This window comes from Eulemur rufifrons, chromosome 26, assembly GCF_041146395.1.
Source record: "Eulemur rufifrons isolate Redbay chromosome 26, OSU_ERuf_1, whole genome shotgun sequence".
NCBI lineage: Eukaryota > Metazoa > Chordata > Mammalia > Primates > Lemuridae > Eulemur > Eulemur rufifrons.
In genome coordinates, this window is record NC_091008.1 from 7,240,525 (window position 1) to 7,261,404 (window position 20,880).

The 20,880-nt window shown below is 41.6% G+C and overlaps 1 protein-coding gene across 1 annotated transcript in view; it reads right to left on the minus strand.

Moving 5' to 3' along the window:
• Positions 1-2,761: 2,761 nt before the first annotated feature.
• Positions 2,762-20,880, minus strand: part of TET2 (tet methylcytosine dioxygenase 2) — a 121,324-nt gene continuing 103,205 nt past the window's right edge. The window contains exons 7-12 of the mRNA XM_069459150.1: positions 15,287-15,437; positions 13,075-13,164; positions 9,267-9,404; positions 6,985-7,339; positions 3,328-4,916; positions 2,762-2,960 (exon numbers count right to left, since the gene is read on the minus strand). Coding sequence (XP_069315251.1) covers positions 3,406-4,916; positions 6,985-7,339; positions 9,267-9,404; positions 13,075-13,164; positions 15,287-15,437 — 2,245 coding nt within the window. The 3' untranslated portion in view covers positions 2,762-2,960; positions 3,328-3,405. The remainder of the gene's footprint in view (positions 2,961-3,327; positions 4,917-6,984; positions 7,340-9,266; positions 9,405-13,074; positions 13,165-15,286; positions 15,438-20,880) is intronic.

The following is a 20,880-nucleotide window of genomic DNA, read 5'->3' on the forward strand; positions in this document are numbered from 1 at the left end:
CTGGAGATCTGCTTCCCAATCCATTCTAACTGAGGCAGGTTTGATATTTACAAGTAGAGATCTGATATTTACAATACTTCCCTCAATTTCCTCTCCTCCTCCTCCTCCTCCTGACCTAATCTCTCCCTAACCCTCCCCAACTATACTTCCTGCTTTTTGGCCGGCAGTTTGACAAATGACGGTGGATGATACAGAAACCAAATATTCACGAAGGGTGGCTGACTCAAATCACCAAATGCACATGTACTAACCAAATATTTGGGGTTGGATATCATGGTCCGTGTAAAACACGACAATCCTTCTGGTTTGTATGCAAGCAAACGTTTTGCGAAATGTTTGTAAATTGGACGCAGCCAAAAACTCATTTTTTTTTTTTTTAAAGGACATAAATCCATCTTATAAAGATTGGACCAATTAAACCCAAAGGGCTCCTTTGATGGAGAGTTTATTTTGAAATGTTAGTTAAATGTACTCAGGCCAAAAGGTAACGGTAGAGTCTACCGCACACCATACCTCTAGGTGTTTTGCCTGTTGGGGGAAGTCCTCATGGAGTATGTACCTGTAGTGAGTACAGGATCAAAAACTTTATTTAGAGAGTTAAGACTCTAGCCAACAGCCATTTGCCAAACTCCTGCCTTACAAATTTTCCCTTTATCAGCTCAGTGCATTCTGTTTTCATGTAATTTTTTTTTCCTGCTTAAAACAGTCAAAAAGCTTCCTCAAACTTCTAAAATGCTTTTCTTTACAATAAAAAGAGCCAACAGATTTACAAAATTAGTCTGTTACACCAGTTTACATATATAAGAAAAAGAGGAGGGATTCAAAATAAAAGGGTTAAATCCCTGACAAAGAATATATTTATTAACCTAAAAACATTTTTTTTTACATAAACACAGGTGTCATGTTGGCATAAGGAGAACATGAGCTGAAATATCCCTGAATTTTTAGAACAAAAATGTTGAAGTTCAAGTTATACTTGCTAAGAAATCAAGTATTGAAAAAAAAAAAAAAAGGTATGTTTTTAATAATAATAATAAAAAAAAAAGACTTGGAAAAAAAAAATGATGGTACACGATGCTATAAGCTTTCACTCTCAGTTCCAAATCCTATTGCCAAGCTAGTGTTGAGGTATTATGACAAGTAGGAACATCACTCAAACCTTTACTGAATTCTTAGCTCACATTATGATACATTTGTAGCAGGCTGAGTAGCACCATCCGTGATGTGAATTCTGCTTCAAATCCATATATATATCTATCTATAGATATGTATGTATATATTTAAATTTCTTTTTTACAGTACTAAAATACTAACGCATTGTGTTAAAAAAAGTTTTGTTTACAATTTAATTTACTGTACAATTCTTTCACGTCTTTATACAAATTAATGATTTAAAACCACCACAGCAAACCAGCTGCCTGTTTTTTTTTTGTTTGTTTGTTTGTTTCTTTTTAACCAACAGATTCACATGGAACTAACCCTGTTTGTTTATCTCACGCAGGCATCAGCCTGCTCAGTCGTCCCCGGGGAAAGAGGACACTTAAGCTAAGAAATGACAACATCACAATGTACATAATTATCAACACCAAGGCAGGCTGCCAGAAAGTTCTCTGAAGAGCAGACAGATCCACAGAACAGCATAGGCTGAAGAGAACTAACTTTGTTGACTCTCTAGCATGCTGCTACCTATGACCTGCAGTTAATAGAAAATCCTTGAAACTGTACATTATTTGAGCAATGAACTTGTCACGCGGTTTTGTAGAAAACTGTCTTACAGTATAACATGTGTGATGAGCACCAAAAAACACACGTGTGTTGTGGGACTGACGTGCTCCCTTGAATCCAGCGAGCCCCGTTTTGGATCTGACTGGCTTGTGTTAAAAATGGACACCTTGCTCATCGGCAGATACATGGCGAAAAGCAAAAAATAGTTTAAAAGCTTTCCTTGTTTCATTAAAAAAAAAAAAAAAAACAGATCAACTTTGCATTCTAAAAGGAAAGTAAACTTTTGTTTTTTTTTGGTTTTTTTTTGTTTTTTTTTTTTTAAAAAAACGTCTCAGTACCTTAGCATTGTTCAAGTTGTCAAAGCTTAGGTAGACAAAGTGCTTCTAAAACACCATTTAAAATATTTATACATATACGTGTGTGCATATATACATAGGTCTGTGTATATATGTACATATATATGTTTATCGTCCTACAAGGACGTCACCGGATGACCAAAATCCAGAGGGCTTTTAAAATGTCCACATCTTAAAAACTAAGCTTGTGTAAGAACAGGTAATGACTGTAAAAACGTGAATGAAAAGGTGTCCCTCTTATTCGAGGGCACTGGAGTATACTGATAGCATCTTGATGACAGAAAGGCATTAAAATTTCAACTGTTAAAGACACCATTGTCTTAGCACCATTTCTTAGCACAACCAAACAATTTCAGTGTTTCGCTGCTGTTCGTTTGTTTCCTGTAGCTAGTTGGATAAATAAGAGTTAATATTTAAGGTTACAGTAAGAACTGCCACGTCAAAAAGCCATCATTCCAGTATTTGAGTACATCGTGTATTCAGCACCAGATGGTAGGTTTAAGAGTCCTGTCACTGTGAGACTACAGTACTTGTCTGATTTGTGTTCCATGACTATGCAAACTCGGTATTATTCAAAGTGGTCACAGATGTGTAGAGCTGTAAGGGGAAGGGGGGGAAAAAACAAACAAACAAATCACATTGACGTATCATCTCGTCCAATAATAGAACCAGTGTTTTTTTTTTTTTTTTTTTTCCTCCCCTCCACCTTCTTTTTGCATAGAATGCTTTGGCCTTTCTCCTCGGGGCCATCTGTGACCACTTGGGAGTCAGCAGGAATTAAGTGCCTAGGGTTAGATCACCTGTTTTTTTTTTTTGTTTTTTTTTTTTTCTGCTGGTGAGCTGAGGCTGCTCTCACCGCGTTTGCCATGAACACCGTGCCTGGGCCGGGCGCGATGGCTCATGCCTGTAATCCTAGCACTCTGGGAGGCCGAGGTGGGCGGATCGTTTGAGCTCAGGAGTTCGAGACCAGCCTGAGCAAGAGCGAGACCCCACCTCTACTAAAAATAGAAAGAAATTATATGGACAGCTAAAAATATATATAGAAAAAATTAGCCGGGCATGGTGGCGCATGCCTGTAGTCCCAGCTACTCGGGAGGCTGAGACAGGAGGATTGCCTGAGCTCAGGAGTTTGAGGTTGCTGTGAGCTAGGCTGATGCCACGGCACTCACTCTAGCCTGGGCAACAGAGTGAGACTCTGTCCCAAAAAAAAAAAACAAAAAAAAAACAAAAAAAAAAAACACCGTGCCTGTCCCCACTGCCCCACGCCACGAGCACCGCTCCACTGCCAGGCCGGCGGTGGCCTTTTCCAGGGCGGGGACATCCATCAGATGTATCTGTTGTAAGGCCCGGTGACCCGGGTGAAGGCGTAGGGCGAGGTGGTCACCGTGGAGTCGGTGGTGAGGGCCGTGGTCCTCTCGGCCAGGGACTTGAAGAAGCGCAGGCAGGTGGGCTCGGGGGCCTCCTGCGGCTCGGGGGGCTCCCGCTTCCCCTTCCTCCCGTGGGTTCTCTGGGGCGCGTGGTCCGAGCCGAACCTCTCGCCCTCCTCCTCCTTCTCCCGGGCCTTCTCGGCCATCTTCGCCTCCCAGAGCGCCAGCCCGTGCTTCGGCTCGTTCATGCTCTTGTGCTGGTAGAAGACCAGGGAGATGCGCGTCGGGTGGTTGCGGTTGGGATTCTTGAGCGGGGTCGTGGCGTGCAGCTCGCGCTTGGCGCACTCGATGAGGATGGAGCCGTGCGCGGGGGCCACCGCCACGCCGCCGATGTCGGGGTCCAGAAAGCTCTGCTCGCTGTCGGACCAGACCTCGTCCTCGTCCCCAGCAGCAGCGGCGGCAGCAGGTGCCAGGCCCGGGGCTGCGGGGGCCGCCGGCGGCCTGTCCTGGCCGGGCGCCTCCCCTGGAGTGAGGGACGCGCCCCGGACACAGGGAGTCCCGTCGTGGGGGACGCCCGGGAGCATCCTGGACGGCCCGTTCGCCGTGGGGGGCGGCAGGTCGTCGTCCTTGCTCTGGAGCTGCAGGGCGCGCAGGGCGCCGGGGAACGCGCCCGGGGCCGGGCCGTAGCCGGGAATCGGGTGACACGGGGCGTGAGCGTCACCGTTCTTATAGTCGCCGCTCAGAGTGGGGGGCGGCCTGGAGACGGCCCCCACGAAGTGGCCGTCCGCCTCGGGAGTGGTGGCATAGGGAGCAAAGGTCCCCGCGTGGTGCACGTTGGCTCTGACCGTGCAAGGGCCGAAGGCGTCTCCCTGCGCGCTTTGGTGTCCGTAACCCAGGTACTTGGCTGCAAAACTCTGGCAGTTTCCAAACCGCGGCTGGTAGAGCGTGTGGATGGGCGGGAGGCTGAGCTTGGGGAGCGGGTCCTGGCCGGGGTACCTGTACAGGTGGTCCGCGGCCTGCGACTGTGGGGAGCAGGGACCCAGGTACGGGGGGCCGCTGTCCGCCGACGCGTTGCCATTCCATTGGTACGACGGGTACTGGTGGCTCTGGGGCAGGAGCCCGGGGTAGGGGCTCGCGGCGTTGGGGGGGCTCAGGTAGGAACCCGCGGCGGGGGACGCGGGGGGATAGAGCTTCCTGGAGGCGGCGGCCCCGTACATGTCTGCAGGGTGTGACGAGCTGGGGTAAGGGCTGACCGGGTGGGGCCGTCTCATGTAGGGATGCGGGGGTCCCGGAGCAGAGTAAGAGCTGGCGGCGTCGGGCTGAGGGTGATGCGTCGCAGGGTGGTAGGGCGGCGGGGGTCTCTGTGGCGGCGGCGGGGGCTGCGGCTGTCCCTGCGGTGGCTGCTTCTGCAGAGGCGGGGGCTGGGGCGGGGGCTGCTGCAGGACGGGCCCCGAAGGGCGCAGGAGTTCTGTGGACAGGGAGAGAGAGGGCGGACACAGACATGCTTGGTGGCTGGTTTAGGAAGGCCGGTGAGGACGCGTAAACCCCCGTGAGAAACAAACACCCCCAGGATCGCAGAGCACCCGCTGAGCAAGGACAAGAGCAAAGTCAAGGTCACGACCGCCGCCCGGCACAACCGTCTGTGTCTACGGCATCAGAAATGAGATGCAGAACTTAACATGAAATGCAGAACTTATAACAGGGAGCCAAGAAAAACATAATAAACCTCCAAAGCCCTTGCATTGAGAGCAGCACCTTCTCTGGAGCTTCTAAACATGCCCTCCCCCCTCCTGCTTCCTGGGCTTAGTCATCCCTTCCCCAAGGAAGATTTCTGGCACCTCATCTTCTAGGGCTTTTGCAGGACTTTTGATAGAGCAATAGTCCTAATGTATTGTAATTATCTGTGTTTAGCCCCATTGCCACCCCCGTTGCTCAGCTCCCAGAAGGGAAGGGACCACGTCCTTATGGTACTTTATTTCTCTAGTGCCTGGCGTGCAACAGAATGAGTTCCATAGTTACGCTAAAGTAACATAAGATCTGCTATGGAAGATTCAGGAATGTTCTGAGAAAAAGCATGACATTCGCTTGAACAGAAAAAGCATCTTCTATGTTTCCTTTCCAGAAAGGAAATTTACGTAATCGTAGATAACACCTTTAAAGAAACTTTGAGCTCCGCAAGTGAAACTGGTAAAAGTCAGACTTCTGTTTGATGCCTTCACTTTAAAAGAAAAAAAAAAAAAAAAAAAGTCCTATGAGTTAAGAACAGATGGATGGAACTTTAGTGGCAGTTCTGAGAACTGAAATGATTATTATCTGCAGTAACTAGTCAGAAGAGAAGAGAGACAAAGTTCTATCTGATTACACTTCACAGCCAACCTGAAGGAGGTAGAGGTATCAGAGGGTGAACAGGGTTTACTTCTCTTGGTGGAAGTTAACCAAGCAACAAACACGACGTATTCAGCATCTGTAGCATATTGTTCTAAATTACTTAACTTAGTTACTCTGGGCTTAGAAATGAATCAGTAGGGAAATCTGACTTTGTGACTCAAAGGTGATTGGTTCTAACCAAACTGGTACTCTAAACTTAAAAGATATACTTTCTTCTTGTGTTAATAGGCCAATACCATCTCCAAAATTTGGATTTTTTATAATACTAACCGCAGACGTAAAGCAAGGTGCTATGGAAAGAAAATATCAACTTAGCATAGGCTTAAAACTTTGGAGTTATCCTTAAATTTTTCTTCTTCGTTCCAATGTTTTATCACCAATGTATTGATTTTTTTTTTTTTTTTTTCATTTCGGAAGATGAAAACTTGCATCATTTTTGCACATCTTGACTGCTAATACTAAAATTCAAGATCTTATTATTACCTCACTCTTGGTTTATCACGTCTGTCTCCAAACTATTAACTCCTCCACTTCTACTCTGGTCTACCTGCCATTGCCAGATTAACACTAGTTTCACCATATCATCTATCTGTTAAAAACTTTGCTGTTTATTACAGAATGAAATCCAAACTTCTCCATCCAGCTGAACTGATGGTGCAATATCTCATTACCATCTCTGAGAACAAAGCTGGGCCCGGAAGATTTGCAGAAGATTCCGGTACAAAACTAAGACCATGATTGATGTGACCTTCCAAAATTAGCAACGTTTACTTTTTTTTTTTTGAGGCAGAGTCCCACTCTGTCACCCGGGCTAGAGTGCTGTGGCGTCAGCCTCACTCACAGCAACCTCCAACTCCTGGGCTCAAGCGATCCTCCTGCCTCAGCCTCCCGAGTAGCTGGGACTACAGGCACGCGCCACCATGCCCGGCTAATTTTTTCTCTATATATTTTTAGTTGTCCAGCTAATTTCTTTCTATTTTTAGTAGAGATGGGGTCTCGCTCTTGCTCAGGCTGGCCTCGAACTCCTGACCTCGAGCGATCCTCCCGCCTCGGCCTCCCAGAGTGCTAGGATTACAGGTGTGAGTAATGTTCCCTTTTAATACCAGTATGGTATAACATGTATCCACAATGCTCCACGTTAAACTCACCTGCCAGCTGCTTAGCCTGGCTGGCACTGTCCACCTGTTTTGCACGCGATGAGGCCGACTTCTCCTTCTCGTTCTTGCTGGCGCTGCCCTCCAGGGAGGAAAGCTTCTCCGCAGCCGCCTTCTTGGCTTCTAGCTTCCTTTGCCGGCAGGTCTTGACGGGCTCCGCCAACATCCTGACCTTCCGTCGGAAGGAGCTCAGGACCTGGATGGAACCGTTGCGTTTCTTCTCCTCCTGAGCTTCGATGCTCCCAAACTCATCCACGTCAGAGACTTTGTACAGAGGCAGAACGTGCAGCTGCTCGTCCTCGGGCTTTCCCCCAATTTCTCGATTGTCTTCTCTGGTGAGAGTGCACACCTGGGGGGCGGAAAGGAAGACGTTACCGCCCCCGTTAGGGGCCCAGAGGGAAGAGTGTGCGTCTCTCTCCCTCTCGGTGCCTAGACTTGTGTTGGTGGCTTAGCTGGGCCAGATGGGTGGTGTGCGCGTCACCATAAAACCGTGTCTGTCTGTTGTTCACGAATATAGAATCCAAACGGTACAGCAGATAGAGAACAGTTCACACTACTCCCCTCCCCTTTTTTAGTTTATCAGAAACTGTGGATCCCTCTCTAAGTCTAAGGCAAGTGGCAGCCGTCCCACCAAAATGTCACAATCTCCTGCTTTTCGAGTTTCAGAGATTGAAGAGGCTTCACATCTAAACCAGGCTAAATGTTTCTTCTACTGAATGACCTTCCTGTGTTCCAGGTGGCATCACCTTGGCTTCATCTCATACTTTTTTTTTTTTTTTTTTTTTTTTTGGAGACAGAGTCTCACTCTGTTGCCCAGGCTAGAGTGCCGTGGCGTCAGCCTCGCTCACAGCAACCTCAAACTCCTGGGCTCAAGCGATCCTCCTGCCTCAGCCTCCCGAGTAGCTGGGACTACAGGCATGCACCACCATGCCCGGCTCATTTTTTCTATATATTTTTAGTTGTCCAGTTAATTTCTTTCTATTTTTAGTAGAGACGGGGGTCTTGCTCTTGCTCAGGCTGGTCTCGAACTCCTGACCTCGAGCCATCCTCCCGCCTCGGCCTCCCAGAGTGCATCTCATACTTTTGTACACAAAGAAATTTCACAGCTTTCCTCACTCTCGACGCCTAACTCTGTGTAAGAAATGCAGTGTTTAAGAAATTTCCGCTGGGGAGGGTGCTAATAAAAAAAAATATATGAAATAAAAATATAAAAAAAAAATAAAGAAATTTCCACCAGATACCAAAGTAAAAATCTAAAAAAAAAAAACGAAAAGTTAAGGACTCTCTCGTGACAGGGAATATGCAACTTAACGCCGTTTTTATCTGTCTTTTCTCTCCTCCTCTGGACTCTGTCAAACCTAACTCATTGTTTCTCTTCTCTCATTTCTTTTGTGAAACATCACCACATTCAAGTAGGTACTCTGAAAAGTGGGGGTGGGGGGGTGGGGGGGGAAGCTACTTCTGTTATTTTGGTAATTTAACAGTCATTTTTTCTTTTGTTCGCCACAATTACACTGGTTTTGATGAAAGATTTTTTGTTTGTTTGTTTTCTTAATATTAATAGATGGGGCCTCACTGTGAAGTCCAGGCTGGAGTGGAGTGGCACGATCACAGCTCACTGCAGCCTCTAATTCCTGGGTTCAAGTGATCCTCCTAGCTCAACCTCCTGGGTAGCTAGAATTACAGGTACACACAACTGCAGCCAGCTAATTAAAAAAAAAAAAAAAAAAAAAAAAAATTTTTTTTTTTCCTAGCACTCTGGGAGGCCGGGGTGGGCGGATCCTTTGAGCTCAGGAGTTCGAGACCAGCCTGAGCAAGAGCGAGACCCCACCTCTACTAAAAATAGAAAGAAATTATATGGACAGCTAAAAATATATATAGAAAAAATTAGCCGGGCATGGTGGCGCATGCCTGTAGTCCCAGCTACTCGGGAGGCTGAGGCAGGAGGATCCCTTGAGCTCAGGAGTTTGAGGTTGCTGTGAGCTAGGCTGACGCCACGGCACTCACTCTAGCCTGGGCAACAGAGTGAGACTCTGTCTCAAAAAAAAAAAAAAAAAATTTTTTTTTTAATAGAGATGGGGGTCTTACTGTGTTGCCCAGACTGGTCTCAAACTCCTAGCCTCAAGTGATTCTTCCGCCTCGCTCTCCCAGGGTGCTGGGATTACAGGCGTGAGCCACCCTGTCTGGCCTGTGTTTGGTTTGTTTTGTGCTTCACTGATTATAATCTACCGGGCAACAGACACTGAAGCTGCCAGGCTGCCCCCAGCCGCACCTACCAGCGTGCTGCCGTTCTGCATGTTGTGGAGGTCCCTGTGGGCGTGGGCGCAGAAGTCCAGACACGCGGTGACCCCTGAGAAGGGACGGCCTTCCTTCAGACCCAGGCGGCACTCCGGCGCCCTGTGCTCGTGTTCGATCTGAAACAGCAAAGCGTGCGTGCAAAGCAGTTAGTCTTACGCTTCGACCAAGAGACCCGTGAGTATGTAGACTTTTGAGAAACACTTTACAAAATGTGTTGCACTTTACATCTAGAAGCAAAATGGAATGACACAAAATACGGCAAACACTTGGACGTGGTCAAGTTTTTATTTTATGGTGTTATCGAGATACAACTGACACACGTTGAACAGTATATATTTAAAGTTTGCTGTTGGATGAGTTTCGATCTATGGACGCGTCGATGAAACCGTTGCCCCAGACAAAATCTAACTTGTTGAACTTATTGGCATAAAGCCGCTAATAATATGCCTTTATTATTCTTCTAATGTCTGTAGGATCTTCAGCAATGGCTCCTCCGCAATTCTTGATATTGGTAATATGTTCTTTCTCTTTTTTTACACCGATCAAACTGTCTCAAAGTACAAGCTTTTGGTTTCACCGATTCACTGTCTTGTAGTTCACTGATTTCTGTTCTTGCCATTTTATTTGTTCCCTTTCTTCTGCCTTTTTAGGGCTCAAATTGCTCTTCTTTTTCAAGTTTCTTGGGTTAGAAGCATAGATTACTGGCTGGAAACTTTCCATTTTTCTAATGCTATAAGTATCTTTTTAAGGAAGGTTTTAAAGCTCCGTCCCACAAATTTCAATGCCATTTCTTGTTTCCACAAAGTTCGAAATACTTCACAGTTTCCTGTATGATTTCTTCTTTGGCCTGTATGTTGTTTAGAAGCCTGTTGGCCAGTTTCCGGGCATTTAGGGATTTCGTAGGTATCCTTCTGGTACAGGTTTTTAATTTCATTTCATTGTGGTTAGAGAACATTATTTGAGGCTTTTTAAATTTACTGATACTCGTTTTATGAAACAGAATATAATCTATCTTGGTCACTCACCCGTGTGCACTCGAATATAATGCTAATTCTGTTGGGTAGGAGTTCTGTGTTGATTAGGCCAAATTGGTTTAAAAAGTGCTGTTTGAGTCTTCTATTTCCTTACTGATTTTCTGTCTACTTGTTCTATCAATTATTGAGAGATGTATTAAAATCTCTGACTATAATTGTGGATTTTTCTATTATTTTAGCTCTATCAGTTTTTGTTTTATAACTGTTGAAGTTCTGTTGTTGGGTGCATAGCTATTTAGCATTATCATGTTCTTTTGATGAACTGACCCTTCTATCATTATTAAACGACGTTCTTTAATCTTGTAACATTCTTTGCTATAAATCTACATTGTCCGCTATAGTCACTCAGCTTACTTATGTTTGAGGTTAACATAATGTATTATTTTTCCTATTCTTTTACTTTTAACTTATTTGTGTCTTTCTATTTAAAGTGGTTTTCTTGGTTTTTGCTTTTTTAATTTAACATCGCAAGTTCTGCCTTTTAATTAGAGGTGTTAAAAACAATTTACATTTAATGTGGTCATTGATACTGCTGGGTGTAAGTAAACCATGTTGCTATTTGTTTTATATTTATCTTTTTTGTTCCATTTTTTTTTTTTTAACTTTTTTGGATTGGTTCCATTTTTCTCTTTACTGGCTGATTAGCTATATACTTTGTTAAATGGTGCTTGCTGTAAGCTTTACAGTGTGGTCTTTAACTTCTGACAGTCTACAGCCAGGTAATACACCAGTCAACAGAGAGTTTAAGAACTTCACAAGAGCACACTCTCAATACCCCAGCCTGTATGCTACTTCCAAATGTTTTAAACCTCACAGTACATTTTTTTTTTTTTTTGAGACAGAGTGTCACTCTGTCTCGCGGGCTAGAGTGCCGTGGTGTCAGCCTTGCTCACAGCGACCTCAAACTCCTGGGCTCAAGCGATCCTCCCGCCTCAGCCTCCCAGAGTGCTGGGATTACAGGTGTGAGCCACCACGCCTGGCCTGTGTACATTGTTAATATACATTCAAATAGCAAGTTATCTTTTAAGGACATTTAAAAAATAAAGTCTTTTTTACCGACATGTGTACTAGTTCTGGTGCTTTTCACTCCTTTGTGTCAATCTAGATTTCCAGCTGGCATCACTTTCTTTCTGCCTGAAGAACTTCCTTGATCATTTTTTAAGTGCTTGTTTGCTGATGGTGAATTCTTTGTTTTTGAATGTCTAGGGAAAAAAATCTTTATTTTTGCCTTCTCTTTAAGAGTTGTTTTCACTGGTTATAGATTTCTGGGTTGACAGGGTTTTTTTTTCCTCCCCGTTTGTTAAAGACATAACTCCTGTACCTTGTTTCCTGCCATTTTCCAACATGAAGTCTCCTGTCCTTATTGTTTTCCCCAGTATATGTCATGTCTTTTTAAATTTCCATTTGCTTTTCAGATTTACTGTAAGCAAACTGATTATGATGTGTCTTTATGTAGTTTTCCTCATGTCTTTCATTTTGCTTTTTTACTTGGGGTTTGCTGAGCTTCTGGAGTCTATGGATTTATTATTTGGAATGAATCTGAAAAAATTGTGGCCATTTAAAAAAAATTCCATCTCCCACTTTTTTCTGAGACTCCAATTACACATATATTAGTGTAAATACACTGGTCTATACGTCTTTGATCTATTTAATTTTTTTTTTCTTTTTTTTCAGTTTTTTTCTCTTTATATTAAAAAATTTCTATTGCTGTCTTCAAGCTTACTAATCTTCTGTTAATTCCACCTACAGTATTTTTATCTAGATGTAATACTTTATTTCTAGCACTTCAATGTGGGTCTTTTTTTCTGTCTTTCTATATTTCCTTGCCATACCCATGATTTTCTCTGACTTTCTGAGCATATGGAATATGATAACCATTTTAACGACCTTTTCTACATATTCTATGTCACCTCTGGGACTATTTCTATTGACTTTTCTCCCTATGGGTCATATTGTGTGGTTTCTTTGTACGCCTAGTATTATTTGATGGGATGCTAGATATTATAAATATTACCTTTTTGGTCGTTAGAATTTTTTTTCCCTCCCATCTTTGTTCTGGGATGCTGTTACATTCCTTAGAATCATTCTGATCCTTTTAAGTCTTGATTTTAAACATGTTTAGATGAGACCCGAATGGCCAAGTCTACTTCTACTACCAAAGCAATACAATTCTGAATATTTTACTTGATAGCTTGTAGATTAGGAGGTCTTCTCTCTCTGGCTGGTAGGAACAACTCTTCCAGCTCCTGCCACGAGACCTGCTGCTTTGGTGGCTCTTCCTCCAGCCTCAGTGGTTTCCTTACGCTCGAGCAGAGCCCTGTGCCCATCTCTGGAGCTTTCTCAACGAAGCTGTCTCCTTTCTGGCATTCTGAACTGGGAATTCTAGACACCGTGACCTTTCCAAATTCTGAACTTTGTCTCTTTAATGCAGAGATAATTCTGGACTATGTTTTGGTTCCTCCTCCCTTTCCTGGGGCCTAATACTCTCTTTAGAAATTAAGCCAGGGCAATCATGTTTTTATTTTCCTTCTTTCTGGTATCATTGTCTCTTGTGCTGCTTCTTGTTCTAGGCCTAAAAACCATTGTTTCATATATTTTGTCTGTTTTATTCTTAACCGTGTAGAGGTAAATCCAGTCCCTATTAGTTCATAATGGCTAAAAGATGAACTTACGTCACGATAAAGTTTTCCGTGGCTTAATGGAATACCATTTCCCATTGTTACAATCACTGTCGATAATTATTGAAACTTACCTGATTATAATAGGCATCAGGTGCAAGCTTCTTGTATGTCGGGGCCATCAGAGTGGACAGGTTTTGCAAATGAGACTCCAGTTTCTCTTCCTGCACATAATGAATAATTCTACACATTAAAAAATAATCCCTTCTATGCATAAGAGAGGCTATCAGATTATTCTTCCTACATATTGGATCCAAAAGACAATACATGGTGCCTTTCTTATAAAAATAACTACAGCATCTTAAAAATGACTGTTTCTAAATGAAAGGTACAGACCATCTATCACCCATTTTTGTATGTTGTATTAAATATCTAGCTCTTTGGAATTTTTTTGGTGAGATTAATTGATTTTCTACTTTGCATGCAGATAACTTGGCCTTTTATAAATAAAACTTATACTTGTGGTAGGGTGAGGAGAATGAAGTCACGGGGTCTTCAAGAGGTCACATTTTGCACTGTCACTGAATAGCAGCCGAGGAAGATGAACCGCTGGAAGAATTTATTTAGCTTAATTTGTCTATTTCCAATCTTTATATTTCCCATTCCAAAAGTTGGAATGATGTCTCCCTAGAACCCAAAATTACTGGACACTTCAAATATGGATACAATTCTCAGAACTAGAATGTGGTATCTATGAAAAACTTTACCGAGTTTACTTGAAAGGGGAAATAGTTATACTCCCAGCCACCCCTGGTCATGAAGAATAGATTTTACAATATTCTCTTAAAAACCATAGGTAGTAATATTCAGTTGTTCCATTCATACTTATACCCGACAGAGATGTAAATTTGAGAAGGTGAGGAGGTCTCTGAGCAGAGTGGTCCTACCTAACAGAGGGGAAGATTTTACTAGCTACTCTCTAGGTTTGGTTTAAAAGAAACCCAGTTAAAAAGATGTCTACCATATTTAAGTAATATGTTTATTATTGAAAACATGATCCTTTGAAAAAAGTCTGTGTCATGATCTCAGGAGTTTTTGTACTTACTTTATTATACTTTCATTTACCATTATAGTCGCAATTTTTTTGTTTAGAAGGACACATCGATATTAACCACAGTGTAAGTATACATTTTAGTTGTATTTAAGATTTAGGCTGGGCGCGGTGGCTCACGCCTGTAATCCTAGCTCTCTGGGAGGCCGAGGCGGGTGGATCGCTTGAGGTCAGGAGTTCGAGACCAGCCTGAGCAAGAGCGAGACCCCGTCTCTACTAAAAATAGAAAGAAATTATATGGACAACTAAAAATCTATATAGAAAAAATTAGCCGGGCATAGTGGCGCATGCCTGTAGTCCCAGCCACTCGGGAGGCTGAGGCAGTAGGATCGCTTAAGCCGAGGAGTTTGAGGTTGCTGTGAGCTAAGCTGACGCCACGGCACTCACTCTAGCCTGGGCAACAGAGTGAGACTCTGTCTCAACAAAAAAAAAAAAAAAAAAAAAAGATTTAAACGATAATTATAAGGGGTATAGAGTAACTGAAAATTTGGTCATTTCTAACATTCAGTTAGCATATAGACAGTCCTACGATGGTTTGACTTAAGACTTTTTTTGACTTTAAGGTGGATTTATTAGCGTATTAAATGGACTTTTGATTTACAATGGTCCTATCGTAAGTTGAAACTATTTTAAATCAAGGAACATCTGTATTCTAGACTGCATGCTGCCCAAAAGTTAAATTTGGTATCAGTTTGCAAATTATATTTTAAGACACGTATATTCTAGAGGCGGGACAAAAACAAGTGACTTCAATATGAGAAATCAGTGTTCGCTTATTTCAACTGCAGATTTATATTAAAATCTAAATATGTTTTTGTCACTTGAATGCATTCATTAGTGACTTTGTACATAAACCTGATGGCATGTAAATGGGACTCAAAAGTTCCGAATGTGGCAGTCGTGAATATAACTTCTATAATTGAGATTGAAAAGATGAGAGAACGTCATCAATTCTCATTTAGTTTTCAACACTGAAGTGACAGCTCTTTAAAACTCTGCCGTTAGCTTAGAATAAATATAAAGGGCCATATGTGGGAAGATCTTATGTTGCTTAAGTTTTATCGACTTTGGTATAACATGGTTATTATGATGGCAACTTTATAAAATAGGGTGTGTGTCTACAGTTTGGCTAAAATTTTGTTGATTCAAAATATGTCACCCTGTTCACTTAATAATCTAGGATCGTCAATTCTCTATGAAAAATAAGGAGATGATACATCAGGAAGTAAACTAACCTCTTTTGGGTCGTCCACAAGCAGCTTAAATTTCCTTGGGATCTTGCTTCTGGCAAACTTACACCCATTGTAGTACATGCTCCAGGAACAGCCGAAAGAAAAGGAGGCACCGCAGGTCTCTGGGTCCAGCCCCTGACAGGCACACGTTCTCCTGAGAAATCAAAGGATCAAGTTCATGGCCGTGGACAGCATCATCCGGGTTGCCAATCTCATATTCTGAGTGCATAGATGCAAAATGAGTTTGCAAAGAAGTCTAGTCTAACTCTGTATTAAGCTGTGGAAGAACCACACACAGAACTATTTCAACTGACTTTAAAACACAATTACAATTATTGCAGCATAATACATAGGAAATTACACATAGTTTCACAGTTTGAAAATGTTGACAAATGAAACACTCCCAGATCAGGAGCACCCAAACTAAGAAACGAAACATTCGTTAGCCCTTAGAATCTCACACATCCTTGCAGGTGCTGGCTCCCTGATGGTAACTTCTTTCAGAATAGATTAGTTTTGCCTGTTTTTATACTTGAAATATACGGAATTATAGAAGCTTATTTGTGTCTGGCTTCTTTTTACAACATTATAAAAAGAAGATATTTATCCATATTGTCGCATGCAGTTGTACTTTATTCATTGTTATTGAGTACCAGATTCCATTCTGTGAATGTGCTACAAATTAACCATTCTACCATTGATAGGCATTTGAATGCTTTTCAGTTTTTGATTAAAACACAGTATTGTTGTGAGTTTACAGCCCTAGTCAGATATTTCCTAATGACAATAAACATATAAACAAAGAAACCAAAAAACATCATAGGATAAAACAACCTATAAAGAAAACTATTCAAGTAGTCTTATGAATTATTTTGAAATTTATATGTATATTGTGATATAAAGAAATAATTGTGCATGTCAAAAAGCAAGAATTGTACTATAAAAGTGAAACAAAAGTAAATATCCTGTAATCTTAACTGTGAATAGGGAAAAAAATGGTATGAGTACATGATTTCAGTTAAAAAAAAAACAAAACTTTAAATTTTCTTTCTAAAAAATAATTACTTCATGTGTCTGCCCACTTGAAAAAGCCTAAAAGTAATGACATGGTCAGTAGCAAGGAGCACATCTAGACCCAGATTATGATATTCAAATATGATTTCTTTTCTTTTTTTTTTTTTTTTTGAGACAGAGTCTCACTCTGTTGCCCAGGCTAGAGTGAGTGCCGTGGCGTCAGCCTCGCTCACAGCAACCTCAAACTCCTGAGCTCAAGGGATCCTCCTGTCTCAGCCTCCCGAGTAGCTGGGACTACAGGCATGCGCCACCATGCCCGGCTAATTTTTTCTATATATATTTTTAGCTGTCCATATAATTTCTTTCTATTTTTAGTAGAGATGGGGTCTCGCTCTTGCTCAGGCTGGTCTCGAACTCCTGAGCTCAAACGATCCGCCCACCTCGGCCTCCCAGAGTGCTAGGATTACAGGTATGAGCCACCACGCCCGGCCCAAATATGATTTCTCATCAAAATGAACATAGACTAAAAATCTCTGAAATTTGGCAACTAAAGACTCTTACCATATATTTATTCTCTCCTCTGTTTACAAACAATATTCAGTGGTAACCAAACAGCTGATAAGGAAAAGTCCTTTAAAGGATCCCAGCTAGTAAATGCAAGAGGACTATTACAATTAAAAACTATCATTTTACAGATGTCAGCAACAGTGGCAGAATGAGGATCTCTGAAAATTCTCTCCTCCATAAAAGCCATAGGAGTACTCATAAATACTGTCGGAATCAACTTTTGCAGACATCTGGAAATTAACAAAAGGCTTTCGGCAATATAGGGAGCATTTATTCAAGGAAAATAACGATTTCAATATGAACAGTGAGCTTTAATTTTTCCCCACAGCTCTACGGTGGTCTCAAACCAAACGACCCAAGTTTATGGTGAACATCAGCAGCCTGGCAGGTCCTGGAGGAGCCAGAGGGTTTGGACACCCGCCAAAGCCCTGCTCCCAGAGGACTGACAGTATCTGGCCACTTTGGTCCTTCCCTGGAAGACCCCACCGGTAAGGGCGTCTTTATTTGCTCTGACTTGGAGCACACCTAGTGTGAACAGCCTTTTCCCAGGTGGGAACATGATCAGAGGAACTGCTGACTACTAGACTATCGCTGATGGAGGTGGTGGATAAAAGCTGGAGCAAAAAATAAGGTAACCAAGAAAGGTTCAAAAGTAAATCCTGGGAAATAATATGTCTATGGGAGGCTTTGAAAAGCTCCAATACATTCCTGGGAATTTAAAAAGCCATGTGCATGCGTACGACTGTATGCACGTTCTCCGAAGACCTGAAAAATCCCTAAACCTCCAGACTCCGCACAAGCAGGGAATGAAGGCCAAGGCCGAGCGGCCAACAGCCTGGCCGAGTGTTGAATTGCAAACCCAGACCCCCTCGGCAAAGACTGGGAGACTTCCTGGTTTCGGGCCCCTAAAGAATTCTGTCTAATCATTGGCTGACCATTCCTATGACAGAATCCAAGCTTTCTAGAAATAGTTCGAAAAAAGTCACAGACAACCCATCCGCCAGAAATAATAACAAATTCTGGGGAAGGAGGTAGAATCTGATTTCCAGAGTTACCACACTATTTAAAATGTCCAGTTTTCAACCATCAACTAAGACACACAAAGGCAGTGTGGCCCACAGAGGGGAAGAAAAGTTGTCAACAGAAGCTATTTATGAAGAAGCCCAGATGTTAGACTGCCGGACAAACACTTTAAATCAGCAATTTCAAGTAGGATCAAAGAACTGAAGGAAACTTTTAACTAATTCTCATTTAATAGATGAAATAAACCCAAGAGAAAGAGACATTAACATTTAAAGACTAGAATGCTGAAGTTGAAAAGTACGATAACTGCAATGCAAAATGTATTTGAGGGGCTCAACAGATTTCAGCAGAAGGGAGGGGAACATGGGGGGAAGGAACTTGAAGCTAAGTCAGCTGCAATTATTCAGTCTGATCAACAGAAAAAGGAATGAAGAAAATTAAACAATCTCAGAGGCCTGTGGGACGCCATGAAGCACACAAACACGTGTGTAATGGGAATCTCCAAAGGAGAGAAGCAAGACGCAAAGTAATAAAAAGAATATTTGCAAATACAGTGGCTGAAAACTTCCCCAAATTTGATGAGCAGCATTAATCTACATATCCAAGAAGCTTAACTAACGCCACGCAGCATAAACCCCAACACATCCACACCCAGAAACCGCATAAGCAAACTGCTGAAAATCAAAGAATCTTGAAGGCTGCCAGAGAGAAGTCACTCATCATGTATGAGGGATTCTCGATAAGATCATGGCTGATCTCTCATCAGAAATAATGGAAAGCCAGGAGATGACATGTTAAAGTGTTTCAAGAAAAAGGCTGCCCACCAAGAATACTACATACCTAACAAATCTATCCTTCAATAACGAATAATAAATTAGGGCATTCTCTGAGAAATAACGAAAGATATTGCTATCAGACATGTCCTACAAAAAACTAAGTGAATCCTTCATGCTGAAAGGGAATGATCCTAGAGGGGAGAAACTAAAATCTACCTAAGATCTTAGAGCATCAGTAAAGATAATTATGTAGGTAAATATGAAAAGATGTATTTTTTGTTTGTAAGTATTTTTCTCCTGTATAACACAATTGCACAAAGCAGTAACTATCAACCTGTATTAATGGGCATAAAATGTATAAAATGTAACTTGTATAACAGGACAGAGGAGTGTATGGGGCTTTCCTTGTATTATTGCAATGAAGTTGGTATTTCTCCAAACTAGGTGGTTATAAGTTGTTAATTTTAATCCCCTGGGCAACCACTAAGAAAACAATACCCACAAAAATGTAATAAAAGAAATGAAAAGGGATTTAGAATGATACACTAGAAAATATCTATTAAATACACACAAAAATGCAGGAATAGAGAAATAGAAGACAAAAGATACAGACACAATGTCAGGCCAAGGCAACCTTATCAGTTACATTAAATATATGTGGATTAAATAATGTGATTAAAAGACAGAGACTGGCCAACTGAATTTTCAAAAATGATTGAACTAGATGTAGCCTACAAGAGATACACTTTAGTTTTGCAGATGCAAATAGGCTGAGAGTAAAAGGATGGAAAAAGACATGCAAATGGTAATTAAAAATGAGCTAGAGTGGCTACACTAATATCAGACAAAATAGACATTAAGACAGTATTATTAACAACACAAATAAGTACATCTTATAATCATAAAAAGGTCAATGCACTTAAGATGATATAATAATTATAAACATATATACTTAGCAATAGCGCACCAAAGTACATGGAGCAAATAGATGGCAGAATGAAAGGGAGAAATAGACAATTCTATATTCCACTCTCATTAATGGATGGAACTAGAATATCAAAAAGGAAACAGAGGTTGTGAAAAATACTATAAGCCAACTAAATCTAACAAACATCTATAAAAAATTCCACCCAACAGCAGAATACACACATTCTTCTCAAGGGTACGTGGAACATTGTCCAGGACACATTATTTGTCAAGTTATAAGTCTAAAAATTGTCAAAATCATGCAAAGTATGTTACCTGCTGCCAATGAAGTAAAATTACAAATGAACCACAGAAGCAAAGTTGGGTAATAAATGTGTAAAAATAAAACAACACATTCCTATATAAAGGAACAAAGAGATAATCACGAGGACAATCAGAAAGTACTTTGTGGTAAATGAAAACGCAACATTCCCAAATTTTATAAGGTGGTGCTAGAGCAGGGACAGGAGGGGTGGGGATGGGGGGGAACATTCATAGCTTTAAATGCCTCTAGTAAAGGAGAAGAAAGTTCTCCAATCAATAAACTAACTTTCCACCTTAAACTAAAAAGGAGGAGCATACTAAAGATTAAAGTGGAAATTGACGAAAGAGAGAAGAGAAAAGCAATAGAAAAAAAAAATCAAAGGGTAGTTCTTTGAAAAAGGGTAGTTCTTTGAAAATCTCAACAAAATTAAAAAAAACTTTAGGTAGACAAAAAATGAGAGAAGACTCAAATTACTAAAATCAGGAATGAAAAAGAAGACATTACTTTATATATACAAGCATTTAAAAGAAATACTGTAAAAATTATACTCAGCAAATTAGACAATCTAGGACAAATTTCAAGCACAAATTTCCTGGAAAGATATAAACTGCTAAAACCGACTCAAGAGGAAATAGCAAATCTGAACACACCTATGGCAAGTAAAAAGATTGACTTAATAATCAAAAAGCCTCCATAGGACTTCTAGTTTCTGGTTGTTGCCACTTCATCCTAACAAGAAAATGCTGAACAAACTAAAAACAAAACAAACAACAACAACAAAAAAACATTATTTACTTAGATTTGCCAGAGACGTGAGGTCACAGGGCAAATCACTGCCCTAAAATCAGAGAGGCCGGCGGCTAACAAAGAGTCAGAACTTACTAGAGCAGAACCCTGTGGGCAGAAACCCCGGTGGGAACCAGTGCTGTGGTAGGAAAACCCAAGTTGTAACTGATGAACTGCTGGAGGCTCAGTGCAAATAACTC